The sequence below is a fragment of the Arvicanthis niloticus genome, chromosome 4, assembly GCF_011762505.2.
Source record: "Arvicanthis niloticus isolate mArvNil1 chromosome 4, mArvNil1.pat.X, whole genome shotgun sequence".
Taxonomy (NCBI): Eukaryota; Metazoa; Chordata; class Mammalia; order Rodentia; family Muridae; genus Arvicanthis; species Arvicanthis niloticus.
Genome location: NC_047661.1, coordinates 76,975,286 through 77,002,137, shown reverse-complemented (window position 1 = coordinate 77,002,137; position 26,852 = coordinate 76,975,286). Strand labels below are relative to the sequence as shown.

General features: G+C 46.3%; 1 protein-coding gene across 3 annotated transcripts in view; it reads left to right on the top strand.

Moving 5' to 3' along the window:
• The window catches only part of Chd1l (chromodomain helicase DNA binding protein 1 like), a 51,009-nt gene that overhangs the window by 17,410 nt on the left and 6,747 nt on the right, over positions 1–26,852 (top strand). Inside the window, exons 8-19 of one of the 3 annotated variants that reach the window (XR_013109977.1) lie at positions 2,932–3,087; positions 3,669–3,761; positions 4,986–5,082; positions 6,962–7,035; positions 8,068–8,178; positions 11,619–11,733; positions 12,617–12,770; positions 14,166–14,334; positions 22,632–22,780; positions 24,231–24,394; positions 24,924–25,122; positions 26,146–26,244. Coding sequence is in view for 2 of the 3 variants with exons in the window: in XM_034499466.2 (XP_034355357.1) it covers positions 2,932–3,087; positions 3,669–3,761; positions 4,986–5,082; positions 6,962–7,035; positions 8,068–8,178; positions 11,619–11,733; positions 12,617–12,770; positions 14,166–14,334; positions 22,632–22,780; positions 24,231–24,394; positions 24,924–25,126; positions 26,146–26,244 (1,584 nt within the window). In the remaining variant the exon portion in view is untranslated. Of the gene's footprint in view, positions 1–2,931; positions 3,088–3,668; positions 3,762–4,985; positions 5,083–6,961; positions 7,036–8,067; positions 8,179–11,618; positions 11,734–12,616; positions 12,771–14,165; positions 14,335–22,631; positions 22,781–24,230; positions 24,395–24,923; positions 25,127–26,145; positions 26,245–26,852 lie in introns of all 3 variants that reach the window. The other 2 variants (XM_034499466.2, XM_076932993.1) reach the window with 2 other exon arrangements.

The following is a 26,852-nucleotide window of genomic DNA, read 5'->3' as shown; positions in this document are numbered from 1 at the left end:
CCGTCATGTCTAACAGTTGTAGATAGAAAAGATGAGAGACAACGGGATGACCCGGGAGGCAAGGAGCCACACGCAGGAGGCCGACGCTAGATGCCTCACTGTCTTCATTTGTCCCTTATGCTTGATTCTCTGGGCCTCATTTAATTCATTTTTGGAAGAGGTTGGAGGATGCCTACCACAGGCCATACTGTCATTCAGTGTCCTATAGCGCTGGGGTTTCTTTTTAACCATGCAGCAAAACCATGAGTTTAAGAGAGAAGGGATGAGAAGTGTGTGTTTGTGTGTTGCGAGTCCTTCATGCATGTGGCAGCTTTCTCTTTTACGTTTGCCCCTCTGTCCCATAGAATTATCTGAATGTCCCAGTGATAGTACCCTAGAACGCTTATATGCTATAATGATTTTGTATGTATTGGTTAAGTATGAGTTGGAAGAGCTTTTCTCAGCAGAAATCCTGGACTGCAAGTTTCTCCCACAGAACTCCCATGCCTAGAGTTGCCAGGTGAGTTTTAGACAGCCAGTCATGTATTACATGGACATACTGTATTACAGTGTTGCTTATTGTTATGTGAGATTCCAGTTTAGCTGGTTATTTATCCCGTGTGTTTATTTTCTGTATCCAGCAATCTTAACGTGTCATGTGATTCTGATTTAGGATGACTTTTGAAGTTCAAGATACCTGGTGAGGGAACAAAGGGTTTGATGCCAAAAGAAACAGATTTGAATGCTGACAACATTGGTGGTTAGCTTTGTGGCCTTGAATAAGGGGCGCGGCTCTTGGAGCCCTATTTGACTCTGATATTAAAATGGGCACAGCTGCTTGCTCACCTTTCTAGGCTCTAACGCTGATCAATAGGATAGATACAAAACACCCTCAAAGTAGGAAAGTCTCCCAACCCAGGATTCTTAGTGAGAATAGAGTTCTTAGCTGGGCAGTGGTGGCACACGCCTTTAATCCCAGCACTTGGGAGGCAGAGGCAGGCAGATTTCTGAGTTCGAGGCCAGCCTGGTCTACAGAGTGAGTTCCAGGACAGCCAGGGCTACACAGAGAAACCCTGTCTTGAAAAACCTTAAAAGAGAGAGAGAGAGAGAGAGAGAGAGAGAGAGAGAGAGAGAATATGAGAATAGAGTTCTTAAGTGTTCCCAGTTCCTGGGTTACGAGCTGGAGGAGGAGAGAGTACAGATGGCCCTCCCTTGTGGTGTGGAGGAGGAGGGAGTACAGGTGGTCCTCCCCTTGTGTGGAGGAGGAGGGAGTACAGATGGTTTTCCCTTTGTGGTGTGGCTTGGGGTTTTTATGTTGTGGACCAGTACAATCTCAGTGGAAAATGTATACAATTTTTGACCTGCTGTCGACACCCAGCATCTGTACAGATTATGAGGCACAGTGTAGTGTGTTGATTCACAGATACATTGGGTAGTGATCAGCCCAGGTAACTGGTGTAGCATCATCTCTTTATGATGAATGCTTTCAAATGCTGTCTTCTGCCAGAGTACGTTGTATATGTACATGACATTGTCAAAGAAGAAAATCAGTAAAGATTTATATAAAATGCTTTTCTTCTGATTACTTTGAGCTATAAAACATATTATTGTTATATATATATTTAAGTGCTCAGTATCAATAATTGTTAGGAAATGTAAATCAAAGCCACAGTGAGGGCTGGAGATTGGACCTAGTGTTTAAAATCACTGGCTGCTTTTCCAGAGGACTCAGGTTGGCTTCCCAGCAGCCACATGAAGGCTCCCAGCATCTGTAACTCCAGTTCCAGGGGATCTGACACCCTCATCTTACCTTTGTAGGTACTAAATACACATGGTGCCTTTACATATATGCAGGCAAAATGTTAATACACATAAAATTCAAATAAATATTAAAATACAAAAAAAGCTACAATGAAGTACCATTCACCTCCTCCCTGACAAAAAATCAGAAATGCCAGTAAGGGCGTGGAGAGTGATGGGATAAATAGAAGTCAGTGTAAACGATACAGTCCTGAGGTGCTGCAGAGAGCTAAAAAACACAGCTACCATACATAGAGCAATCCACAGCATGTCCAAAGGGAACGGAACCACGCCCACACGCAGCACTCCGCCCACACGCAGCAGCACTCCGCCCACACGCAGCAGCACTCCGCCCACACGCAGCAGCACTCCGCCCACACGCAGCAGCACTCCGCCCACACGCAGCACTCCTCATAGTGGGCAAGCTAGAACTAAGCTAAGCAGCCAGCATAGATGACTAGATAAAGGTCGCAAGGCACACATACCCACCAGCATACTGCTTAGCTGTAAAAACCATCAAAGATTCTGTCTTCCTGGGGTAGTGATGTGGTAAGATTTTCTCCAGTCAGGCTGGGCAGGCATCAGCACTCAAAGCTTCCCAGTCAGTCAGTAGGAGAGTGAGGCTGCATGGTGCCTGCATTGACAGAACTGCTTGAGGAAAGCTGCCAGTGAGTTATATGACACGCTCAGCGTTATAGCTTTACATTTATTTATTTATTTATTTATTTGTTCTCTCTCTCTTTCTCTCTCTCTCTCTCTCTCTCTCTCTCTCTCTGTGTGTGTGTGTGTGTGTGTACAGTAGCACATGTGTGGAGATCAGAGGACAACTTGTGGAAGTCAGTGTTTTCTTTCTACCATGTGGATTCTGGGATCAAGCTGTGGTCACCACACTTGACAGCAAACACCTTTACCCATTGGCTATCTTGCTGGCTCTCAGCACTGTATTTATTCATTTTATTTAGCCTAACTGAAGACTTTTTCAAGCATTTTTTAAGGTAGATTACGATAAGCCATGATGTTTGGTAGATTCAGAATATTAAATGCATTTTTCAACTTAGGGTCACCTGCAGTATGAACAATGACCGCCCCAACTCAGATAGCCAGCCGAGGAGTGCCTCGGTTCTACACTCTTACCTCTCTTTTCTTATGCAGCAAGTGAGCTGCACACACTCTTGCAGCCGTTTCTCCTGAGGCGAGTGAAGGCTCAGGTAGCCACGGAGCTTCCCAAGAAGACAGAGGTCGTGATATACCATGGCTTGTCAGCACTGCAGAAAAAGTACTACAAGGCCATCTTGATGAAGGATCTGGGTATGGGGCTGTGGCTGTCAGAAGCTGAGAGAGACTGTGGCTTTCATTCAGGAAGTGCTCAGTAGTCAGGCTCCCTCCCTCTGTACAAGAAGTACAAGAAGGGGTGGAGTCTTAGATTCTGAGGGCTTCTCAGGTAGGCGGGGCTTGCAGTGTGTATAGTTGTGGCTCTTAAGAGTAGCTCAGGCTTGATTGGTTCTTTCCTCTGGCCCTGTTTCCCTTGCCGCCTTAAAGCAAGCACTTCTGAGCATCCTCTATCTTTCCAGCCCATTGGACACTTAACGAGCTGCAAAATGCTGCTGACTCAAACTCACCAGGAGGCTTGGGAGTGAGAGAGGAGAGGCAGAAGTGGAGGTCTCTTGAGTTCCTCCTTGTCTGCGCCCTGACTTGGGAGCAGTTACAGTGGGAAGTGTAAAGGTTGGAAAAGGAATAGTCGAGGTGCTCAAGTCATCTTACAGTTTAGTGTTCCTTGTTAACGAGAGGAATGGCTAAGCAAGCCTCACACATGTGTTCAGTCCAGCGGGAGGTCACACGGATCTGAGGCATGCGTGATCAGATATGTCTCCATGTCTTTATGATTTCAGATGCATTTGAGAACGAGACAGCAAAGAAAGTCAAACTCCAGAATATCCTAACACAGCTTCGGAAGTGTGTGGACCACCCATATCTGTTTGATGGTAAGTAGGGTAGTGCATGGCCCCTCCTCACTGTTCTGTTAACAGTCATCACTAAAATCACAGCAAGGTGTGCCCTTGATCCAGATGTGCCCCTCAGTGAGTCATGCCCCTCAGTGAGGTGTGCCCCTCAATGAGGTGTGCCCCTCAATGAGGTGTGCCCCTCAGTGAGGTGTGCCCCTCAGTGAGATGTGCCCCTCAGTGAGATGTGCCTCAGTGAAGTGTGCCCCTCAGTGAGGTGTGCCCTTGATTGAGGTGTGCCCCTCAGTGAGGTGTGCCCCTCAGTGAGGTGTGCCCCTCATTGAGGTGTGCCCCTCAGTGAGGTGTGCCCTTGATTGAGGTGTGCCCCTCAATGAGGTGTGCCCCTCAGTGAGGTGTGCCCTTGATTGAGGTGTGCCCCTCAATGAGGTGTGCCCCTCAGTGAGGTGTGCCCTTGATTGAGGTGTGCCCCTCAATGAGGTGTGCCCCTCAGTGAGGTGTGCCCTTGATTGAGGTGTGCCCCTCAGTGAGGTGTGCCCTTGATTGAGGTGTGCCCCTCAGTGAGGTGTGCCCTTCAGTGAGGTATGTCCCACAGTGAGGTGTGCTCCTCAGTGCCTCAGTGAGGTGTGCCCTTCAGTGAGGTGTGCCCCTCAGTGAGGTGTGCCCTTGATTTAGGTGTGCCCCTCAGTGAGGTGTGCCCTTCAGTGAGGTATGTCCCACAGTGAGGTGTGCTCCTCAGTGCCTCAGTGAGGTGTGCCCTTCAGTGAGGTGTGCCCTTCAGTGAGGTGTGCCCTTTAGTTAGGTGTGTCCCACAGTGAGGTGTGCTGTTTGTGTCTTTGTCTGCAGTGAGGAGGTGGGTTTATGCTCAGTTTGTTATATCAGTATCATCTGACACATCTATCTATGCAGGTTTCTTTATATTCTTCTAATGTCCTCTTAGATTGTGCTTTTCTTTCTTTTTCTTTTACTCCAATATCTAGTCATAGTCCCTACCCTGTGTTCGTCCTGTCTATTCTCTGAGAAGGTAGACATGTTCTTAAGCTTTTTTCCTGCTGATTTCTCTCTCTCTTGCTCTCTCTCTTTTTCTCTCTTTCTCTCATAGTTATTGACATTGGAGAATCAAAACCAGTGGTCCTCCAGAGCTGCAGTTTGGGTTTCCCACAGTGTTTCTCCACAGTTCATTTCTCCTTGTCAGGGAGTCTGCTTCTAGCCAGGTACAATCCTGGAAATGGGTTCTTTCTTTCCTAGGTGTGGAACCAGAGCCCTTTGAAGTTGGAGAGCACCTGGTTGAGGCCAGTGGGAAACTTCACCTGTTGGACAGGCTGCTGGCATTTCTGTATTCTGGGTAGGCAATGGTTTTACCCTGGACAGGCTGCTGGCATTCATTTCTGTATTCTGGGTAGACAGTGGGTTTACATTTACTACTTTTAAAACGAAATGGTGAAGAGCCATTTCTTGAGATGGGTCCAAGTTTCCTTTCTTTAGGGCCTTGATGAGGCTTCCACCATCCCTGCAGCTGGTGCTGGCCCTTGCCATCCCATCCCTCCTCATCCTGCTTGGACATCCTCTGGTTAGGATTCCTGGAACCATTAGGATCCTAATTCAGCATTGGCAGTGTCCTCTGATGTGCTGTCTGACTCACCAGTGTGTTGTGTCCTTATCACTGTGACCTTGTTCTGTTCACCTGGACGGAGACAGCACTGATCTTTTCTTCCATGGTCGCCTGTTGGCAGCTTGTCACAGGGGCTCAGTTAATACTCCTTTCAGGTACTCTTTGGGTCCTGGTTCAAACTCAAGGGACACTTGGGGGACATTTTCTCAGAGACAAACATTGGGCATCAAAAGATGTTATGTAGTAGTGTTTGGCTGCTTGGTTTTCAGCTTGTTCTCCATGAAGAAAAGGGATAGCTTCAGGGTCATCAGAAAACTGCCTACATCCTTTGAGACACAGTCTCCATGGCCTGGAGCTCAGCAATTAGGCCAGACTAGCTGTCCAGCAAGCTTAGGGGTCCTCTGCCTCTGCTGCTCCAGTGCTGAGATGCTGTACGTGTCACCACTCCCAACAGCTTTCACATGGGCTCTAGAGAGAAAACTCAGTCCTGGTACTTGTGAGGCAGGTACTTTATTATTGAGCCATGCCCCACCCCCAGCAACCCACTCCTAGCCCGTGACTTCATTCTCCTTATTTATTTATTTATTTATTTATTTATTTATTTATTTATTTATTTAAAGGTCTATTTATTTTATGTGTTGGCAGTTTTGCCTGCATGTATGTTATAGTGTCAGTGTACCATGTATGTGCAGTGGTGTGGCCATACACAGGCCCAAAGAGGGTGTTGACTCCCCTGGAATTGGAGTTACTTCCAGTTGTCAGCTGTTTTATGAGTTCTTGGAATCAAACCCAGGTCCTCTTGGATAAACTCTTTTTTTTTTTTTTTTTTTTTTTTAGGTTTTTCGAGACAGGGTTTCTCTGTGTAGCCCTGGCTGTCCTGGAACTCACTCTGTAGACCAGGCTGGCCTGGAACTCAGAAATCCGTCTGCCTCTGCCTCCCAAGTGCTGGGATTAAAGGTGTGCGCCACCACCGCCCAGCTTGGACAAACTTAACTGCTGAGCCACCTCTCTATCCCTTGACTTCATGCTTAATCCACCCTTTACCTTTCTTCTTTTTTTGTCAAGTATCTTGGGAGCTAAAATGTCATCTGCTCATTTTCTAAAGGAATCATCTCTGAATTTTCAACCAAAATAACTAAATAAAAATGATTTTCTCCCCAAGTAAGATTAGTGATAGGTGACTGACCATGGTTTTCAAGGTCTTTGAGTGTGTGTATATGTGTTTGAATTTTACAGTTTGCTCTCTATAAATACTGTGTTTTATTTTTTTTGCCATGAAAGCTTGTATTTCTTTCAGTTGAATGAGGTGACATTCCAGTGAGGTCCCTGGTTCATCTGGAGCTTCCCATAGCCTGGGATGCACTGACAGTGCCCCTGGGGGTTCCTTCACTGTAGTTTAAGAGCTGCCACTTTGTAGGGGACAGCACCAGGTTTACTTGTGTTCTTTACAGAAAGTAGTTAGAGTTTCTGAAGAAGGCTTTAAATTATGTTTATACCTTAGTATTTCATTTATTTATAAACTTGGGATCCTTTTTTACCAAAGAATTTTGCTTGAGGGAAATGTACCTTAAATATTACTAGAATTGTCACCTTTTTTTTTTTCTCTTGCCAGAGGCCACCGGGTTTTACTTTTCTCCCAAATGACCCACATGCTGGATATTCTGCAAGACTACATGGATTACAGAGGTGACTCCTCTTGCCCACCACATTACCTGAATCACATATGTAACAGTCATACAAGACATGGGAATTACAGAGAGAAAATGGCGCCACACATTATTCAGAATCAAAAGCAGAGGAGATGTGTGGAGTAAACACTGCGGCATGTGGAGATGGATGGCCGGAAATCAGCCACGTTCACACTGGTCATGTGGTTTGTGGTTATGGGCACTGGGGCAAATGCTGGGGAAGTGCCACATGTATAATAGACAAGTTTCAGTAACTCGGGGTCATGAAACATTCATTTCAGCAGCTGAGCACTTACTAGAACCACTAGACAGATGTAAATACAGACATTCCACAAATCATCAGGGGAGAGGCTGGGCCAGGTCTTACTATTTAACACTAAGGGGTGGGGTTATCGCCTGAGTATTCTGCTTAACATGTGAGCTAATGGGAAATGGCTGTAACTTTGGTTGACCTCAAGCCCCCGGTGAAGAAGTGTCAGCTCCAGACCTTACGGTTTTGAGTTCAATTGCAATTAAGTCCAGACCGAGCTTCTGACAAATACTTGATACTCCTCAAATACTGTGGGTTACCTAGGGCTCTTAGGAATCCCTAGAGTACAAGCAGGGTTCATGTTCAGAGTGCTCTCTGGGTCTGGAGTGTGATGACAGGAGGAGACCACCTCCCCTCCAGTTTCAGAGAAAGGCAAACACTGAGCTGGCAGACACGTTCCCTCACCTGCTCCCACACTTCTGCTTACCAAGCACAGTCTGCCATGGAGCGACCGTTCAGGACCACTTGGGAATTGTCAAAACTACATATTCACACCACTTCAAGTGCATTTAAAAGAACGTGAATATGTTATGATGTGTTCTCTTGTAAAATGATAGTATTGTCTCCTTAAATTCCCATGGGAATTATTAGAATTAGGGCTTTTGTCTGTATATGAAAAGGGTAAAACTTATGTCTGCTTTTAGATTGACTGATTTTTTTGTTTCCTAGAATCCTTGAAAAAGAATTAATAGGTTACCTCGTTTTCTTCTCTTTGTCAAGGCTACAGCTACGAGCGTGTGGATGGCTCTGTGAGAGGCGAGGAGAGACATCTGGCCATTAAGAACTTTGGAAAACAGCCCATTTTTGTTTTTCTCCTGAGCACCCGGGCAGGTAGGCCACACAGCTCTTGATGAGAGCAGGCAACTGATATGGTAGAGAACTTTTACTTCCCAGCCATTAGTACATTCCCGACATCTCTGAAAGGTGCGGCCATTAGTAAGGGGTAAAAAGGAGGGAACTGAGGCAGTTGCCGTGGGGGATGGAGGGGCTGGACTTCTAGCATGGGACCTTATACCCAAGCTGTGGTCCGTCAAAGAGCTGGGACTCAGGTCCTTAGAAATCATTCTAACCTGCTTTGACTCCTGGCCTGGGAGTGTCCAGAGAGAGTTCTGTGGGAAGTTTTATCCACATGTGTGGATGCGTGTCTTCTTCCCAGCTGTGACTGGGGAGTGAGAGAGCCTCTCTCCTAGTTTCCTTCCTCCAGGAATACCTCTCTAACAGAGCAAAAGCTTAAAATGCGATTATAGCAATTGCTAGCTACTTAGAATTATGAATATATATATATATATATATATATAACTTCAGTCATAAATATTATCTCACATTTGTCATCAGGAAGAAGGTGCTTTCTATGTGTTATTAAATAATTTGACATTAGCTTTTGGAAGTGATTTGTTTTTCAGATTTGGATCATCTTTAAATAACTTTAACTCATAGTCTTAGCTTCATTATTTTATTTCTGTAAGGAAATGTTTTACTTACGTACATATGCCTGCTTGTTTCTATGTGCATCATATACATGCAGGTGCACTTGGAGGAACGAGGAGGGTGTCAGGTCCCCTGGACTGGAGGTACAGGTAGTGTGAGCACCATCTATGCATGAGCAAGAGCGTGTTCTCTGCAAAGCAGTGCGCATTCTTACCCACCTCTCCAGCCCCCCATCACCTCATTCTTACAAAGCGAAATCCTCCTGGAATAGATGTGAATACAGAGATGCAAGTTCCTCTAGTAGAGAGTGATCAGCATCTCAGTGAAAAGGGTCAGTCTTACTAGGAAGCATTCGCTGGGTGATTAGTGTAATAAGGGCATATAGAAAAAGCACTAGATAGGACCCATGGCAAAGACATTATTTTGCCAGAGTATGCCTAATCTATCTAATAAAGACAGTGTTCAATGTAATCAGATCCTCTGGGCCTCCCTTTCTCCCAAGGCCACAGCCTGCATCTCAGTCCTTCGTTTATATCATCATCTGTCTCTAGTAGTCTGAGGAGAAACTTAAAGGGTCAGGCCAACCATAGCAGGAACACAGTTCTATTTGTGATATTTAAAGATTTCATCATTTCCCTGCTCAGAGAACAGCTTTTTGTTTGAAATGTCCGAGGTTACGAAGGCCGAGCCAAACACATTGTCATTGATTTCCTTGGAGGCCCCTGAGGAGATCCTGTAGGAGCAGAAGCACCTGGACATTTCCTTTTGCAGAAGCAGACAGTGGGACTCGCTGTCATGTTTTTGCTGCAGGTCTGCAGCATTTTTTGCTTAGTGGTTCACTGTCCAGTGTTCACGTGTCTCTGTGAATGAGTCATGTGGCCACCAGGGGGCAGTGATACCTCATGAATATGTCTCAAACAATTACAATCAGACTTACTAAAAAGATAACACTCATGGGCTTGAGTGTAGCTTGCATGCTTGTGTGGCAGGTACAGGGCCCTAGGCGCCTTCCTGGCACTGCAGAGGAAGGGGAACTCACCCTTGTTGAGAAGAACTGCATTTTGATAGTTAACCCAGGGAAGATGGAGCATACCTTAGCATAGTGTGAATTCCAATCACCAGACCACCACTGGTGATGTTGCAAATTTCTAAATGAGACAAGTACCTGGGAGGTATTTAAAGTGTGGTGAACAAGGACAGGCTCTGGAGCTGGCGTCATGGAGCAGCCTGAAGCACTCAGGAACCTCAGTATAAAGGACTGCCTCAGCCCAGAAGCTAATCCTGGGTAATCCTGGGCAACACAATAGGATCCAGTCTCAAAAAAGAAAAGAGAGAGGAAGAAAAGAAAGAAAGAAAGAAAGAAAGAAAGAAAGAAAGAAAGAAAGAAAGAAAGAAAGAAAGAAAGAGAGAGAAGGGAAGGGAGGGAAAGAGAGAGACCAAGAAACCAAGGAAGGAAGGAAGGAAGGAAGGAAGGAAGGAAGGAAGGAAGGAAGGAAAACAACAGACCAAAAGAAAACCTATGATGGCAACCACAAAAGCCCAGACAATGGAAGAAAGAAAGAAAGGAAGGAAGGAAGGAAGGAAGGAAGGAAGGAAGGAAGGAAGGAAGGCAGGCCAAAAGAAAACCTATAATGGCAACCACAAAAGCCCAGAAAATGCACATAACAGGTTCAAGAGCCAGGCATGGAAGACTCAGTCTTAGCTCTTTTATCTCCTAGCTGTGCAACTTTGAGTAAGTGTTTTGACTTCTCTGTTTCCATCTCCGTATCAACAACAGGTGATGATGAAAGGCCGGAGCCCATAGGTTGTTGTGTCGGTTTAAGAGAGGGTCTGTGCACATTGCTCAGAAGTAGCAAATGGTGCCTGTGTACTAGCCCTGCTTGGTAACCTGGCACCACTCAGTGATCAGTCATTATCCCCTCTTTATTCCAGGTTTGATTTTATATGAAAGCTTAATTAAAGTATTCCCGCCTGACTTGTCTTGAGACCCAGCTGGGAGTCAGTGGTCCTTCTGAGAAGTAACCTTTAATCCAAGCTCTCGGAATAAGCCCATCAAGCTCCCTTGTTTCAGCTGTGCTCTCTAATGACCCACAAGAGCAATAGTATTGTATTAGTTTGACATTAATCAAAGAGAAAAGGCGGTAATGTGCTTTCACCATTCTCTTAATTCCTGGAGCCCATGGTCGAGTCTCACCCCTTTCCCTGCAGCACCAAAGAAAGCCCAGAAAGTGGCTGTGGTTCTGTCACACTGGGTCTGGTCAGAGTGGGCACAGTTACAGAACACCTGGCTAAGGTTTTCTGTAGGGAGTAGGGGACACTGCACAGGATGTGGGGGGAACCCGACATGGGCACAGCACACAGTCTCTCATTCTGCCCAGGAGCAACAACAGCCCTCCTTCTCCGCATATCAGAGATCTTGCTACCTAGCCTGGCTTGGGAATGTGGGTTAAGGGCTCTCCCTTACAAATGTTCACACAGATTGTTCTGTGCTCACAGCTCCTTCAGAAAGGAGCATGTGTCCTTTTCTCTGCAGACTGTCCCAGGCAAAATGCAGCCACCTTTTAAATGGGGAGGGGTGATAGAGAACTGCTTCACGCTCCTGATTTTAGCATCTTCCTTTGTTGCTTGTCAGTGCTCCCTTATTCTGCTGTGTGTGATGATTCAGTCCTCCCAAGTCAGGCCATAGCAGGTTAAAGGGAGCAAGTGAGACCATGCCAGGCTCTCTAGCTGTGGGCGAGCATCTGTCTGACTGATTTCGGTTCATCAGTGAGAGCCTGTCTGGACCATCTTATGCTCCGGTCCTTGTCTGTGTCCTGGGTGACACCATTCTCACCTTGTTCCAGGCGGAGTGGGCATGAACTTAACTGCTGCAGATACTGTTATTTTTGTCGACAGTGATTTTAATCCGCAGAATGACTTGCAGGCGGCTGCCAGAGCTCACCGAATTGGCCAGAACAAGTGAGTGAGTTGAGCATTAGTGGTTTTCCACTTCTTGGTCTGTTAGACACTCCTGGGCTGGGCAGGAGGGAGAAACATAGTCCTTGGTGACAGCACCAAATGGGGAATGGAGAGACCCCAGTGTGAGCCTAGCATCGCTGCCGGCTCCTGCAACTGCATTGGTTGGGTCACACTGTAGTCCAGACTCATTTTGTTGGACAAAAACCGAGATTATGAAAGGATTAGAGGGAATCTTTAGAAGTTATTTATTCAGTGAGCTAAGAACCACCTCACTAAATAAAGAAATAAGACCAAGGCCAACACAAAATGAACTCAATAGTGTTTTCGTAGATACGTCTCATATTGCTTTATTTGGGCATTTTTTTATCTTATTGGTTTTTTGCTTATATGTTATGGTTTCCAATTTTGAGTTTTTATGGGTTTTATTTGCTTATGTGTGTTTATGTGTCTGTATGCATGCGCACATATGTATGTGTTTCTTGTGGCTTTTTTTTTTTCCTGTTTTTTTTTTCCTCCCTTTTTTAATTAAGAAAGAAAGAAGGCCTAGAGTTGGATGGGTGGGAGGAGCTGGGAGGAGACAGGATCTTGGACCTGAGGATGGTAACACACCTGAGACGTTTACCTGAGGATGGTAACACACCTGAGACGTTTTCCTTGGCCACAGATGGCATACCTTCCTCCCTACCTCAGCATCCTCGCCTCTACTGTTTGGAAAGGTTCAGAGGTAACTGTAGGCCAGCTGTATCTTGCGAGTACTCAGGGCCCAATCAGAGTGTCCTTGTAATAATGCCCCGTGGACAGTGCTTGCTTTCACTTCCATTCAGGTGTCTCTTCCTGACTTTGTACATGTTTGTCACACTGCTGTTGTTTGACTTGCTCACAGGTCTGTTAAAGTCATCCGGCTGATTGGCCGTGACACTGTGGAAGAAATCGTGTATAGGAAGGCGGCCTCCAAACTGCAGCTTACCAACATGGTCATAGAAGGAGGCCATTTCACACTAGGAGCCCAGAAACCTTCAGCCGAGGCCGACTTCCAGGTTAGGATCTGTTCTTATTCTTAGGCTCATCAGGACTTCGTATCTGGCTAAGTTGTCCCTGCCTTGGTGCCTGTTATGTGCAGGGGACTGTGGAGGTAAAAAATGAACATAACACACACACACACACACACACACACACACACACACACACACACACGTGGGTAGGGGAAGACAGGTGCCGGGCTGTCTAACCTGGATTTAAATCCAAGCCGCATCAGCCATTGGTTGTGTGGCTTGAAGCAAATACCATAACCTCAGGGATTTATTTTCTTTGCTTTTGTCAAAGTGAGGGTTCTATTAGTTATGTCTGTGGACACTGAAAACTAGAGGATTACAAACAAAACCCAAGGTAATTATAGCAATCAATTCTGTACCTCTGTCTTAGTTTCTTTTCTTCTTGCTTTGACAAAACACCAGACAAAATCAACTTAAAGAACAGGTTTATTTTAGCTCCCAGTTCAAATTCATCATGGCAGGGAAGCCAAATTCTCAAGAGCCCAAAGCAGCTGGTGACGTCGTATCTACAGTAAAAAGGCAGGAGCCATGATGTGTGTGCACAGCCCCTTTCTGTACGGTCCAGGATGCAAACACAGGAAGTGCTGTGCCCACTCCTGGTGCAGCTCTTCTCATCTCAGTGACCCTAACCAACATGAGCTCTCCCGGTGTGTCTGGAGGCTTGAGTGCAGATCTTTCCTCTGAAGCCTGTCACAGGTAGTTGGCTTTCTTTGGGGTTTAGTCCAAATGCAAAGCCAGTGGCATTGGTTATGTACAACAATGTACACAAAGGGCAAGAGGCAAGGGAGCCGAGTCCCTGTTCGAGAGTATGCAGAGTTGCGAGCTAGGAAATGCCGTCCGAGCCTTGTGTGGATGTCACAGTGACTGGATGAGGGGACTCAAGGAAAGGTGAAGGAAGGAAGCAGAGGAGAGTCTCTGGCCAGGTGTTGGAACCAGCCTTTGCTACATGGTATCCATGGAGCGCTGTGGTAGGAAAGCAGATCACCAGAGGAGTCAGCCAAGGATGAGATCCAGAGTGTTAGCAGGGAGAGGCCAGCTGAGTCTGTCTTCTCTTGAGGCTCCTGGAAAAGCCAGTGAGGACGAGTAGGTGGGAAGTGCTCTAGGAAATGCTTTAAGTGACCATTATTCTTACAAAGAACATAGGAAGCTTATTCATAGTATATCCTTACGGAGGCTGGGAAAGTCAGTTACTCTGGTAGTCCCGTATCACCCATCTGCTTACCCATCACACAGCTGTTAGAGCCAGCTTGGTATGTGTCACCTGTAATGGACAGGAAATGCTGGCTGTCCCTCACAGAAGGAACAAGTCCTAGTTATTCACCTGCATCTCCATGGCTCTTTTCATCAGAATTAACTAGACTTTTGTTTTCTCCATTCAAGTTAAGTGAGATACTCAAATTCGGCTTGGATAAGCTGCTGTCCTCTGAGGGGAGCTCCATGGAGGATATAGACCTCAAATCCATCCTGGGAGAAACCAAAGATGGCCAGTGGACCCCTGATGCTCTGCCTGCAGCAGCAGAAGGAGGAAGCAGAGAACAAGAAGAAGGAAGTGAGTTGAGAACCAGGTCTTACAGTGTGAGATCCATTCTGAGTTGACTTTTGTTCAGGGTCAGAAGTGTGGACCTCTCAGGCCTCCTGTGGAACTCTGGTCTCCCCAGAGTTCTGTTATGGAGGCTGGTTTTTCTGAGTGTTTTTGGCCTTTGTAACTATACAGTAACTGGCTTCATCTGGGTCCTCTTCTGTAGTCTGTGCCATGCTGGTTTTGTAATGGTGGCTCTGCAATAAGATTTGAGTATTTTGACACCTTTACCATTCTTTCTGCTAAGTATTGCTTTAGGCCTTTGGGGTTTGTATGCTTCTCTATAAATCTTAGTAAGTTTTTGCTAGTTCTGGGAGAAATGTTATTGAAATTTTGGTGGGGATTGCAGGGAATATGTCGATTGCCAAGGTAGCCAATTTTACAATATTAATTTCACCAATCTGCAAGCATAAGAGGTCTCCATCTTCTAGTGTTTATTGAATTTCATTCTTTAATGTCTGTACATTTTCACTGTATAATTCTTTCACCTCTTTTGCTAGGTTTGTTCTTTCCCTTATTTCTATGTATTTGTGTAGTTTACTTTTCTAGCTTTTGAGTTCTAGGTCTATAGATCCAAACTACGATCTCAAGACATAACTATTATTCTTTTACATTTGGTAAGATGTAAAAGATTAAATAGGTGGTGGTGGCCCAGCACTTGGGAGGCAGAGGCAGAGGCAGGTGGATCTCTGAGTTAGAGGTCAGCCTGGGCTACATAGCAAGGGCAAGGTCTCAAAAACAACCACAAACAAGCAGGGAGGTTAGGTTTGTGGATTAGTTTTAGAGACCATCCCGTGGGCTGCAGAGGATGTACCCTGCTCCTGTCGGATGAACTCTTCCATTTGTTCTGTGGAACAGGTCAACTCTGAGGTCTCTTTGCTGTCTTAATTTGGTTGACCTCTCTGGAGAGGGGAGTGGGTTACTGAAATCTCCACTATTATCAGATCAGGTCCTGACTGACCTTGTCTGTCTGGTACTGTTTGTTTATATTAAATTGGGAGCCCCAGTGTTGGTGTCCATATTGAAATCGTCTTACCTTTCTGATGAGTGGCTTCCCTCAGTATCCAGTGGGATCTTTTCCTCTTTGCTGACTGATTTTGGTCTGTAGTCTGGCTTTTGGTTGGCTTCTCTGCCACACTTCCACCTACAATTGTGCTATCTCAGACTGGTGTTTTCTTGGAGCCAATGGATGGTTAGATTTATTTTATTTTATTTTATTTTTTTGCCCGCTAGCGCATCTGTGACTCTTTGGTGAGTTGAGTTCATTTGCTTTTCGGTTGTTATTGAGATGGTTACTCGTCTGTAATTTTGTTGGCTCTTGGTTCTTTGTTCTTTTCTGTCTTGTGTTAGTATTAGGGTTTGCTTGTGTACTGTGGGTGTGAGGGATTCCTCCCTACCCCCCCACCCCAGCCCGCCCGCTCTCCTTTATTCTTCTTCTCAGGACTTTTATTCATTCCTGGTGTTCATGCCAGGCTTTCTTCCTCCCCCTCTGTGTAGAGTATTCCTGTGAGTACCTTCTGCAGTGCTGGCTTGGTGGTCATGAGCTACCTTTGTTTGTGCTTGCCTTGAAGTGTCCTCCATCTTTCACGCTCCTCACTCCACCACACCTGTGTGTGTGTAGTGTGTGTGTGTGTATGTGTGTGTGTGTGTGTGTGGTGTGTGTGTGTGGTGTGTGTGTGTGGTGTGTATGTGGTGTATGTTGTGTGTATGTGACGTGTGTGTGGTCTGTGTGTGGTGTGTGTATGTGTGTGTGTGGTGTGTATGTGGTGTATGTTGTGTGTATGTGATGTGTGTGGTCTGTGTGTGGTGTGTGTATGTGTGGTGTGTGTGTATGTGACGTGTGTGTGGTCTGTGTGTGGTGTGTGTATGTGTGTGTGTGGTGTGAGTGTATGTGATGTGTGTGTGGTCTGTGTGTGGTGTGTGTATGTGTGTGTGTGGTGTGTGTGTGTGGTGTGTGTGTGTGGTGTGTATGTGGTGTATGTTGTGTGTATGTGATGTGTGTGGTCTGTGTGTGGTGTGTGTATGTGTGTGTGTGGTGTGTGTGTATGTGATGTGTGTGTGGTCTGTGTGTGGTGTGTGTATGTGTGTGTGTGGTGTGTATGTGGTGTATGTTGTGTGTATGTGATGTGTGTGGTCTGTGTGTGGTGTGTGTATGTGTGGTGTGTGTGTATGTGACGTGTGTGTGGTCTGTGTGTGGTGTGTGTATGTGTGTGTGTGGTGTGAGTGTATGTGATGTGTGTGTGGTCTGTGTGTGGTGTGTGTATGTGTGTGTGTGGTGTGTGTATATGTGATGTGTGTGTGGTCTGTGTGTGGTGTGTGTATGTGTGTGTGTGGTGTGTGTATGTGATGTGTGTGTGGTCTGTGTGTGGTGTGTGTATGTGTGTGTGTGGTGTATGTGTATGTGATGTGTGTGTGGTCTGTGTGTGGTGTGTGTATGTGTGTGGTGTGTGTATGTGTGTGTGTGGTGTGAGTGTATGTGATGTGTGTGTGGTCTGTGTGTGGTGTGTGTATATGTGTGATCTGTATACTGTGTATGTGTATGTATGGGTGTGTGTGTGTTTGTATGGATGTGTGTGGGGGGGGTACAGGTGCGTATATACACATGGATGTGTGGATGCACATGTGGGGCTAGAAGAGGGCGTTGTGTGTCTCCCTGATTCTCCCTCAGCCTTATTCCTTCAAGGCAGGGTCTCTCCCTGAACTTGGAACTCACTTTTCTGTCTAGGCTGGCAGCCAGCAAGGCCCAGCAGTTCTCCTCTCTCTGTCCCCAACAGTGTTGAGGGCGACAGGTGTACGGGGGACCATGCCCAGCTTGTCTGTAAGTGCGAGGATCAAACTCAACTCTCTATGCTTGAATGTAGTTTTTTTTTTTTTTTAAGATTTATTTATTTTTATTTTATGTGTTTGGATTTCTGTGTAGCACATGTCTGAGGAGGCCAGAAAGGGTATAGGATCACCTGGGACTGGAGTTATAGATGGTTGTAAGCCGTCGTGTGGGTGCTGGGGATCGAACTTGGGTCTGCTGGAAGAACATCAGCTGCTTTTAACCCCTGGGCCATCTCCCCAGACCCTGGATGTTGTGTTTGTTGACCCTGTCTGCCATCTTTGAGATTCTTCCTGCTTGGTTAGTGTTTTGTTGAATCCTCTGTGTCTTTATTTGATTCATTGAATTTCTCATTTTCAACATTTCTCTTTCTTTTTTTTCTTGTTCAAAATCTCTTTCCTCAATTTTATTTTTAACCTACATCACTGCTTTTCTCATCTGTTTTGAGACCTTCCCTCTGTGTGGCTGACTCTCCTCCAGTCCTGGATCCTCTATTTGAATGTTGCCTCAGGCCATTGATCGTCTGCAGTCTTTCTCTGGCAATATCTGTAGTTTAGTATCTTTGAGTTCAGTAGCTGACTCGTGATTGTTGGGAGATTCATGCTGCCTCACTTGTTCTGTTTCTTGTTTCTATGTTGTGATATCTTGGGCCACAGCGTAGTAGATGACTAATACGTAACTTCAGAGTTTGATCTGGCAGCTGGCTTCAGAGCTGTCGATCCAAGGTAAGCTCAGCTGATGAGATCTGTCCTGCCACCGAGGGAGGGCAGGACTGTCTCTCCCTGTACATTGAACCAGCCTTCTGCCACCTGCATGGGTCTGCTTGTCAGTGGCTGGCCCTGCAGCTTGCCATAGCTGCCTCTCAGGGCCTTCCCTCACCTGGGTTGTGGCAAGCCAACTTGAAGCTCCCCGCCTGTGCATGTTCCTTCAGCTCAAACCCATCGAATAGGTTTTTGGTTGGTTGGTTGGTTTGTTTGTTTGTTTTATCAATGGAGTCTCAAGATGTCATTCAGGTTGCTGCCTTCCAAGTGTGATATAATGGTCTCTCTCTGAGGTTGAGCTGTGGCTGGAGGAGTTACCATCTCACCAAAGTCTGTAGCTGAGTTTGCAAGAGCTGTAGTCTTGTCTGGAGGGTCAGCTAGCTTACCTCTGTGAGGAGGTTTCTGCCCTTCCTACCTCCCTCCCCCTCACCTGTTGGGGGCTTTGCTTCTCTTCTATGCAGCTTTTCTTCTCTCAGCTCTTTTCTGGAAGGCTTTCACCTCCTTCCTGAATTTCCAAAGCTCCTCCTCCAGTTCTGTCTTTGGGATAAAGTCTTTTTCTATGACTGCTGTCACACAGAGACAGCCTTTAGCCTATTATCTTACCCCAAACTGAATAGCTTACTTTTTAGTTTATTTTAAAGATTTGTTTATTTTTATTTTATGTGAGTGAGTGTCTTGCCTGCATATATGTCTGTGTAGCTCATGCATGCACCGCCTGAGGAGGTCACAAAATCCTCCTGGAGTTATGGACAGTTGTTAGCTCCATGTGAATGTTGGGACTGAAGCAGATCCTCTGTAAGAACAGCAAGTGTTCTTAAGTGCCGGCCATCTCTCAGCCCTGAGGTTTACCTTGTAAATCCAACATGCGCTTATGAGCAGTGCAGACTGTGCTGTGCACTAGACACAGGTGCGTGCATGGTTTTCTCCCCACTCCAACTGTGGTCAGTGTTCCAAATTTTTGGATTTGAAGTGTTTGTACATTGGTTTGTTTGGGGTCTAGTGTACCCCAGCATCCTGGCCTCAAGCTCACCATTGAAGTGAAGGATCTTTAGCTTTGAAATTCTGATGCTCCCACGTCCACCTTCGTGCTGGGATTACAGGCATGTCCCAGCATGCTGGCTTTTGGGCTGCTAGGGATTGGATGCAGAGCTCTGTGCATGCTGGGCAAGTACTCTGCCAACTGAGCGACATTTCTAGCCCACTAAAGTGTTTCTGCGTGAAGAATGCTCCCCGATGTCTCATGGCTATGCTCAGTCACTGTTTTCCTGTACCAGCAGCGACGGGAAGTCGATGTTTCTAGTTCAGGTTGCCTTCTGCCTGAGACTGGGCCCTTATAAACTGAGGCGACAGGTAGGCTGGGCATCCCCTCTGGCTTCTCCAGAAGCTGATTTTCCACCACTTGCCTTCTCTCTCCCTTCGCTGCAGCACAGTGAGAAGGGGACAGTTACCCCCATAGCCTTCCAAACACACAGAGATGGTACTTCCAAACTGTCTGCCTACATTTACTTCATAGTCTCTTAATTTTCCTTTGTGGTTATTGCTCTGCCGCTCCAGGTCTCAGTCTGTCTCACTACCTCTGATGCTACTCGAGCTGGCCTCTGCAGTATGTGTCTGGGGCTTTGGAGCTGGGGCACTGGTTTGGATGGCCATTTCTCTGTTGACTCACAAATGGGAGTTTATAGTACTTCCCAGTTCCTCACTTCATATCAGGTGTGCACTAGTGAGATTCTTATGGGATGTGTGGAGAAATTAGAGTTCAGACAGCTGGTCACTCCAGGGGACACTGCTCTTTGACCCTTGCCATTGTTTGATCTTTAAATTTCACACGATAGCATCCCATTTGTAATCTTCAAGAAGCTTTCTTGTTCTCCAATTTAATTGTATCTTGCTGTCGTTTCAAGGGTGTGATATTGTCCCTGATTCTTCTTTGAGAACATTTGTTGCAGATCTAGAATGTGTATTACCAAGAGGACATTTGTTATATTTTGAAAAAGATCCCCTACCCTCTTGTCCACTGCATTGCTTCTGTTTCTTCCTGTTGTTGCTCTGTCTCCCTCTCTCTCTGCCCCCCTGTCATTTTCGAACCTTTTCATTCTTGTTCATAGTCTCCTAGAACACGCCTGGTGTCCATTGGTGGTCTAGCTGGGGTGCTGGTACAGTGACAGGAGGCTAACAGGTAGTCCTGCCGTGATGCTGCCAGGACCCCACTCCAACATGGGTGAGCCAGATTTTGCACAGAGGGAGCCATCCTACACACTCATGTTTGAAGTGTTTAATTGGCCAGTGAAGAGACAAATCCTCTAATATCATCCTTGAAGAGTGAGGGTTGACATAAAGTCTTTGGTTTAAGCTGAAAAGAAGGGTGTATCCGTGGCTGAGTGTTTCTGTTTTGGGTGTGCAAATGTTCTCTTAAGGCCCCACCTGTGATGCTCTGCACTTGTGAATTCTAAGTTTTTGGAGGGTCGGGAGGGTCTGTCCTCATGGGTAATGTTGGCTGAGCGCCCCTGTTCTGCATCCCTGGCTCATGTTAATCTGTTGCCCCCATCAGCCACTCCACGCTCTCCGGAGAGTGCTGAGCGGTTCCATTTACCATCGCCTCATAGATCTTTCTTAAAACCCCGTTACTGTCATTTAGAGGTTTCAGATGAAGGGAGAAATAGCTGCGCAGAGCCGTATTTTAAGTTACATTTGATTACCTTGAATGCCAAAGCTTACATCCATTTCTTCACTCACTTAGATTAATTTCAGCTTATTTTTCCAACATTTGCCAGAACAAAATAAAATTGCCATGTTTTCAGAAAGATCATTACACTTCTAAGTCAATCCGACTGCTAAAAAATTATGTATTTTTAGACAGGCCAACTGCTAAGGGAAAAAAATTCCCCCATAGAATTAACATTTGGAAGCTTATCTTTGATGAATGGGTCTAGACTTCCTGTGTGGTAGGTGGCTGAACTGGCCGGGTACACATGAGGGTTTAGGGCAGTGGTTCTCAGCCTTCCTAATGCTGTGACCCTTTAATACAATTCCTCATGTTGTGGTGACCCCCAACCGGACAGTTATTTTTGATGCTACTTCAAAACTTTAATTTTTGCTATTATGAATTGTAACATACATATCTGAGGGTCAGGATATCTGATAGGAAACCCCTGTGAAAGGGTCGTTCAACCCCCAAAAGGGTTGAGACCCAGGTTGAGGACCGATGGTCTGGGGTGTGATTTCAACCTCTCTTGGCTGCAGCCTGAGGGTGCAGGATTTAAAGCAGCATCAGTGGATATGAAAGACCAGTCATTAAAGCAGCCCCAGTAGAAAATCCCAAGTATGATCGGTTTATCTTGAATGCCAGGGTTTTTAAAAGGCACATTTATGTTAGAAGTTAGCATTTCATGGTGTATGCAGCTACATATGTTGATTGTGTTTTGACACTTCTCAGGTCTTTATTTTCTTTTCCACTTGTTGATGGAGCATCTCTCTGAAAGCCCCCTGCTGATTTAATTAGCAAATGCCAATTAGAATTACAGCTGGTTAGAGTTTGGTACAAGTGTGAAGCAATTGATCTCTTGGGGATGGAAATGTTTTGCTTTTGTACTCTCCAGGGAAAACATACTTATCGCTGACTTCCCAGTGCTCTGAAAATACATGGCTTGGTAACGTGTGCTGTTAAGTGCACCTCAGTTTCTTGTCCTCACCTGTTTGTGGGTGCCGATCACGGATGATTCTCGTTTGTTTCCTGATCTTGAATGTTCACCCATCCTCACCAAGCCTCTGTTTATCTGTAAAACGGCCTATAAATGTGTGCTTTGTCCTTTTACACAGTTACAAAACTCAAATGTCAAGAGCACTCGCTGCTCATCTAGTTCGGTTTCTGCCACCTGTGCTGGGTAACTCACAGCTGCCTGCAGCCTCAGCTCGGGGGGATTTGACACCGTCTTCTGGCACCCACGGCACAGTACTCATGTGTACAAACCCACATGTGCGTTGATGCACACAATTAAAAGTGAAATCCTAAAAATAAAACAGAACAGAGACCTCACAGAATTGAGTGCCGCTCAAGAATGTCTTCTCTGTATAGTCATCTACTGAGCAGAGCTCTCGGGTCTCAGAATCAGCAGGTTCCTCCTTCAGTACTCAACTGTGGGTCCCCGCACAAGCCTCTGTTAGCCAGGGAGCTGATGCGAGGCAGGAAGGTGCAGTGTGGGAGCTTCAGAGCTGTAAATGCAGGGATCATTTCTGCGATGCTTCGTTTTCTCCAACGATCTGCCTTTTGTTCTTTCAGTGTTATCGGGAGTGGGCAGAGTGTTAAATGTGTGCTGGACGTTAAAAGCGGGGATTCACTAAGGAACCTTCATGTCAGTGGGATGTGTGCTGAGGAGCAGAATGGTGTATTCATCCCATTCTGGATGGAGGCTCGGCAGGGTGAAGGGATTCCCCAGTCCTTGGTCATCAAGAATGGACCAACGGGGCCATGAACTGTGTTCTGTCCTATGAAAAGAGAACATACAGGATTGCTATGCAGGACCCAAAGGTGTTCATGACAGGAAAGGAAGCGGTGTGGTCATAAGCTGGTCTTGTCTCATTTTTAGAATGTGGCCCATTCCCTTGTTCTCCCTTGTAGCTGCTTTGAATAGTATTAATCTGTTTCCCTGTGCCTGACATCCATTTTTTTGGTTTTGTGTTTTTAGAAAACCACATGTACTTATTTGAAGGTAGAGACTATTCTAAGGAGCCCAGTAAGGAAGACAGGAAGTCATTTGAACAGCTGGTGAATCTTCAGAAAACTCTTCTAGAAAAAGCAAGTCATGGGGGCCGGACCCTCCGCAATAAAGGCAATGTAAGAACCAGCACGTCTACAATTCTTCCAAACTGTGGTCCCTAAGAAGGCAAAGGATGATGCTGGAGTCACTCTGTTTTCTTAGGATGGGTTGTTAAGGAACAAGCCTGTGCTGATTGAGTGTAGTAAGTGAACTGCACTCTGGAATAATGACTGTAAAATGCTCTAAAAGCATTGGTCAGACAGGGGAGGAACTGGAGAGATGGCACGCTGGTTAGGAGCCATTACCATTCTCAAGAGGGCCCAGATTCCCAGCATCTGTATGGCAGCTCACATTCCTGTAACTCAGGTCTAGGGGCATCCACCACTCCCCTCTGACCTCCACAGGCTCCTGCACACACATGGTTTACATACATATATGCAAGTGAAGCCGTCATACACATAAAATATGAAATAAATAAGTCTTTGAAAGACATTAAGGACCGGCAGATGGTTCGGCAGGTAAGAGCACTTGCTGTGCTAGCCTGACCACCTGAGTGTGACTTTAGGAGCCTGGGAGAAGAGAGACCTGACTCCCAAAAGTTGTCCTCTGACCTCCACACTTGTGCCATGCACGCACACACTCATACATGTGTGAACACACACTTAAACACACATATACTCCCTTTCTCACACACATACACATAAGTAATAGATAAAAATTTTATTCAAAAAGTTTGGAAATTGAGCATTGTGATGCATGCCTATAATCCTAGCATGTGGGAACTGGAGGCAAGAGGACCAGGAGTTCAAGGACAGACCATTTCTATAAGTAAGTTCAAGGATAGCCTGGGCTACAGGAGACCCTGCCGCCTCCAAATATGCATTAGGATAGTATGTATATTTTATGACCTCATGCAGGTAAAAGCAGCTCTTGGTCCTCTAAGGCACCCTGTAGGAATCACATTGTTACAAGAAGATGCCATGCCTGCTGTTGGCCTTTGTGACCCTAAGTCATTCATTCATTCATTCATTGATTCATCCACGCTCTCATTCATTCATTAGTAGGTTGGCAGTCATAAACGACATGTGATGTTCCAGTGTCTGGCCTTCATGTATGTTCTCTAGAGCTGTCACTAAGTAACGAGGTTACTGAAACAACCTGGTTCAAAAGGAATCATATAATGATTTGTACAAAGTTGCACTAAAATTATTTAAGGTAGGACTGGCATTCTATAAGCTATGATTTCAGTTGAGAAAGAAAAGTTACTTGAAAGTGCTTTGTTCCTCATGAAGTGACTGTGACTGCCTCTGCCCACCTCAGTGCTTTGGCAGAGTTTGGTGCTCAGTGGCCACGGTGCCTGTGAGGTGTCATGTTTAGCAGTAAACCACAGTGACTCAGCCAGTGCCCACCGCACAGGCAGGGTGGAGATGCGCTGTTTCCGTTGCACCCATGCAGAGTGCTTTAGATGGAGCTTGCAGAGGAGCAGGCAGGCCTTGAGCTTCCTGACCATGGGTCTTCATGTCTAAGGTTCTTATCCCAGGCCTTGCAGAAAGGCCCATCAAAAGGAAGAAGATTCTAAGCCCAGAAGAGCTGGAGGACAGACGGAAGAAAAGACAGGAAGCAGCGGCCAAGAGAAAGAAACTAATGGAGGAGAAGAAGAAGGAGAAGGAGGAGGCTGAGCACAGGAAGAAGTTTGTCTGCATTATATTGGGGGTCACTGTCGCTAAGAGGGGGGTCTTGTGCAGTGAGCCCACAGCTGGCATGGTGCTAAGGCCAGGAAGCCTTGATTGCTCTGCAGCTCTTACTGGAGTCAGAGTACAGTTTTAAAGATGAGGCCTTACGTTTAGTCCTCAGCGCCAAGGTGAGGATGCATTCTGTCTGATAAGAGCCTATCTATCTGTGTATCTGTATCTATCTATAGTGTGTGTGTGTGTGTGTGTGTGTGCACGCGCGCGCGCGCACCACAGCACAGAGGACAACTCACTGGCAGTTCTTCTTTCTCTTTACCCTATTGGTTCCTGGGATTGAGCTCAGGTTGTCAGGCTCTGAGAAACTTGATGGCTTCTTCTGAGTGTAGTAGGGAGGCAGTTAGACCAGTAATCAGTAAACCTTGCTTATTTACACGGAGGGAGAAAACTTCAGTCAGAGGGAGTTCACGTGTCACCTCCTGCGAGTAGATGATCCAAGGGATCATTAATTCCTCTCTCTGGTCTGGTGCAGGATGGCCTGGTGGGAATCCAATGGTTATCAGTCCTTCTGCCTGCCCTCGGAGGACAGTGAGCCCGAGGACCTCGAGGACAGAGATGAGCCTTCTGCCGAGCTAGAGTATGAAGATCTAGACTCAACCGCCATTAACTATGTTAGTGGTGACGTCACCCACCCCCAGGCTGGTGAAGAAGATGCTGTCATTGTGCACTGTGTAGGTACGAGTAGTAGGCTGGGACTCTGAGGAGACCTTGTCTTTATGATGCCCAGAAGTTGGAAGGGTAAGGTCAAATGTGACCTAAAAGTGGTCCTCCCAGTGCAGCATTGTATGGTTGGGGGTGTGGCTTTTAGCAGTGAGAGTTGACTCTTTACTGGGTTGAATTATCCAACCTCCTTAGGCCCCAGCTTCCTTTTACACATGGGCTATTGGTATCAGCTTTATCCTCTGCACTATGTGTTTAAGAGGGTGGAAGGAGGTGACACTCAGAAAGTAAATCCATCCTGTGAGGAACAGCAAAACTCCAAGTGTGTTCCTCGTGCGGCCGGCACACTTTAACTTCCTCCACCTGGAATCCTCTTTCCCCAGCAACCACACTGAGCATGTGCAAGCTCCTGCTTCCCTGGCCCCTTAAGTGGAGAGGTCTCCATCCTTGCCTTCTGTCTTACTCTGTCCTATTCTCCTCTGGCATGCATTTCGTCACCCGATGTGGTAGCATCCATTGGTTTATTTGAATGTCTCATTGCATTGGAAAGTGAGCCCTGTGGGGCTGGGACTTCTGTTGTGGTTCACTGGTAGGTGCCTGGTGTGACAACAGTGGGTGACATGTCAGATATACGAGCCAGTGTGTGTAGAGTAAGTGAGTATAAATATAAGGTTAAGCCAGATGGACTAGCGCCAGCTTGAATTGAGTCCTTCCACTTTTCTTCCTCCTTACTGCATGTGCAAGTGTGCACTGCAGGCTGGCTTATCAGTGTCCACTCCATTCTGTCCGTCTGCTCTGGAGTCTGCATCCCTCACAGGCGCCAGAACTTCCCTTTCATACTTCATTTCTGACATTCCTGTTTTGACCATTCTTGGCACAGTATATTCTATATACCTTCTAGAGTATTCCTAGGAGATTAGATACATTTCCTTGTCTACAGAATCACTCTCCCCCAAGCCTATTTGGGTGCCCTTGGTTTGCAGTCACGGACTGGACCGGCCTCCTATAGATGGACATTTTCTCTCTCCTGTCAGATGATTCTGGCCGCTGGGGCAGAGGTGGTTTATTCACAGCTCTGGAAGCAAGGTCAGCTGAACCAAGAAAAATATATGAACTGGCTGGGAAAATGGAAGGTAAGAAGCAGAGAAGAGGAGGAGAGGCTCAAGGGCAGGAGAGGACACTTAAAACAATGCATCTGGCGTGTTAGGGTGCCCTGCAGGATGAGAAACGCCAGCAGGGGCCTGGCTCCTGCCATCGCTTGCCCATAGTGTGTGGCTTTGAGGCAGATCCCGTCAGTTTATTTTCTTATAAGAATAGTAGATGCAAGTGTTCTGGCTGAAGACCAGGTCTCTGCTCACCCTCCTGACCATCTCCCTAGAAGAACATCAGACCCAGTAGAGAGAAATCGGACATACTTTTAAACTGTTCACTGCAGCTCAGACTCGGTGCTGTGGGGAAGGAGGGCTAGCGCACTCCCTGAAGACAGAAGTGTAAGGGTGTGTGAGGACTTGAGGACTGGTGGACTTGATGGCCAGTATCAGTTTTTGGTACCAGAGGCGGGAAAAGGGACCTGCTTTTATGTGCAACAGTCACAGTGTGGTGGCAGGGTTGAAGGCTTCCTTGTTCTTTTCTGAGGTAACTGAGGGGATAAGAACCCTGGTAAGAGGAACACCTGCCAGAGCTCTTAGAGATTGGGTTTAGCTCATGCTTCTGCCCTGTCTGGGGGCAAACAGATGGAGTG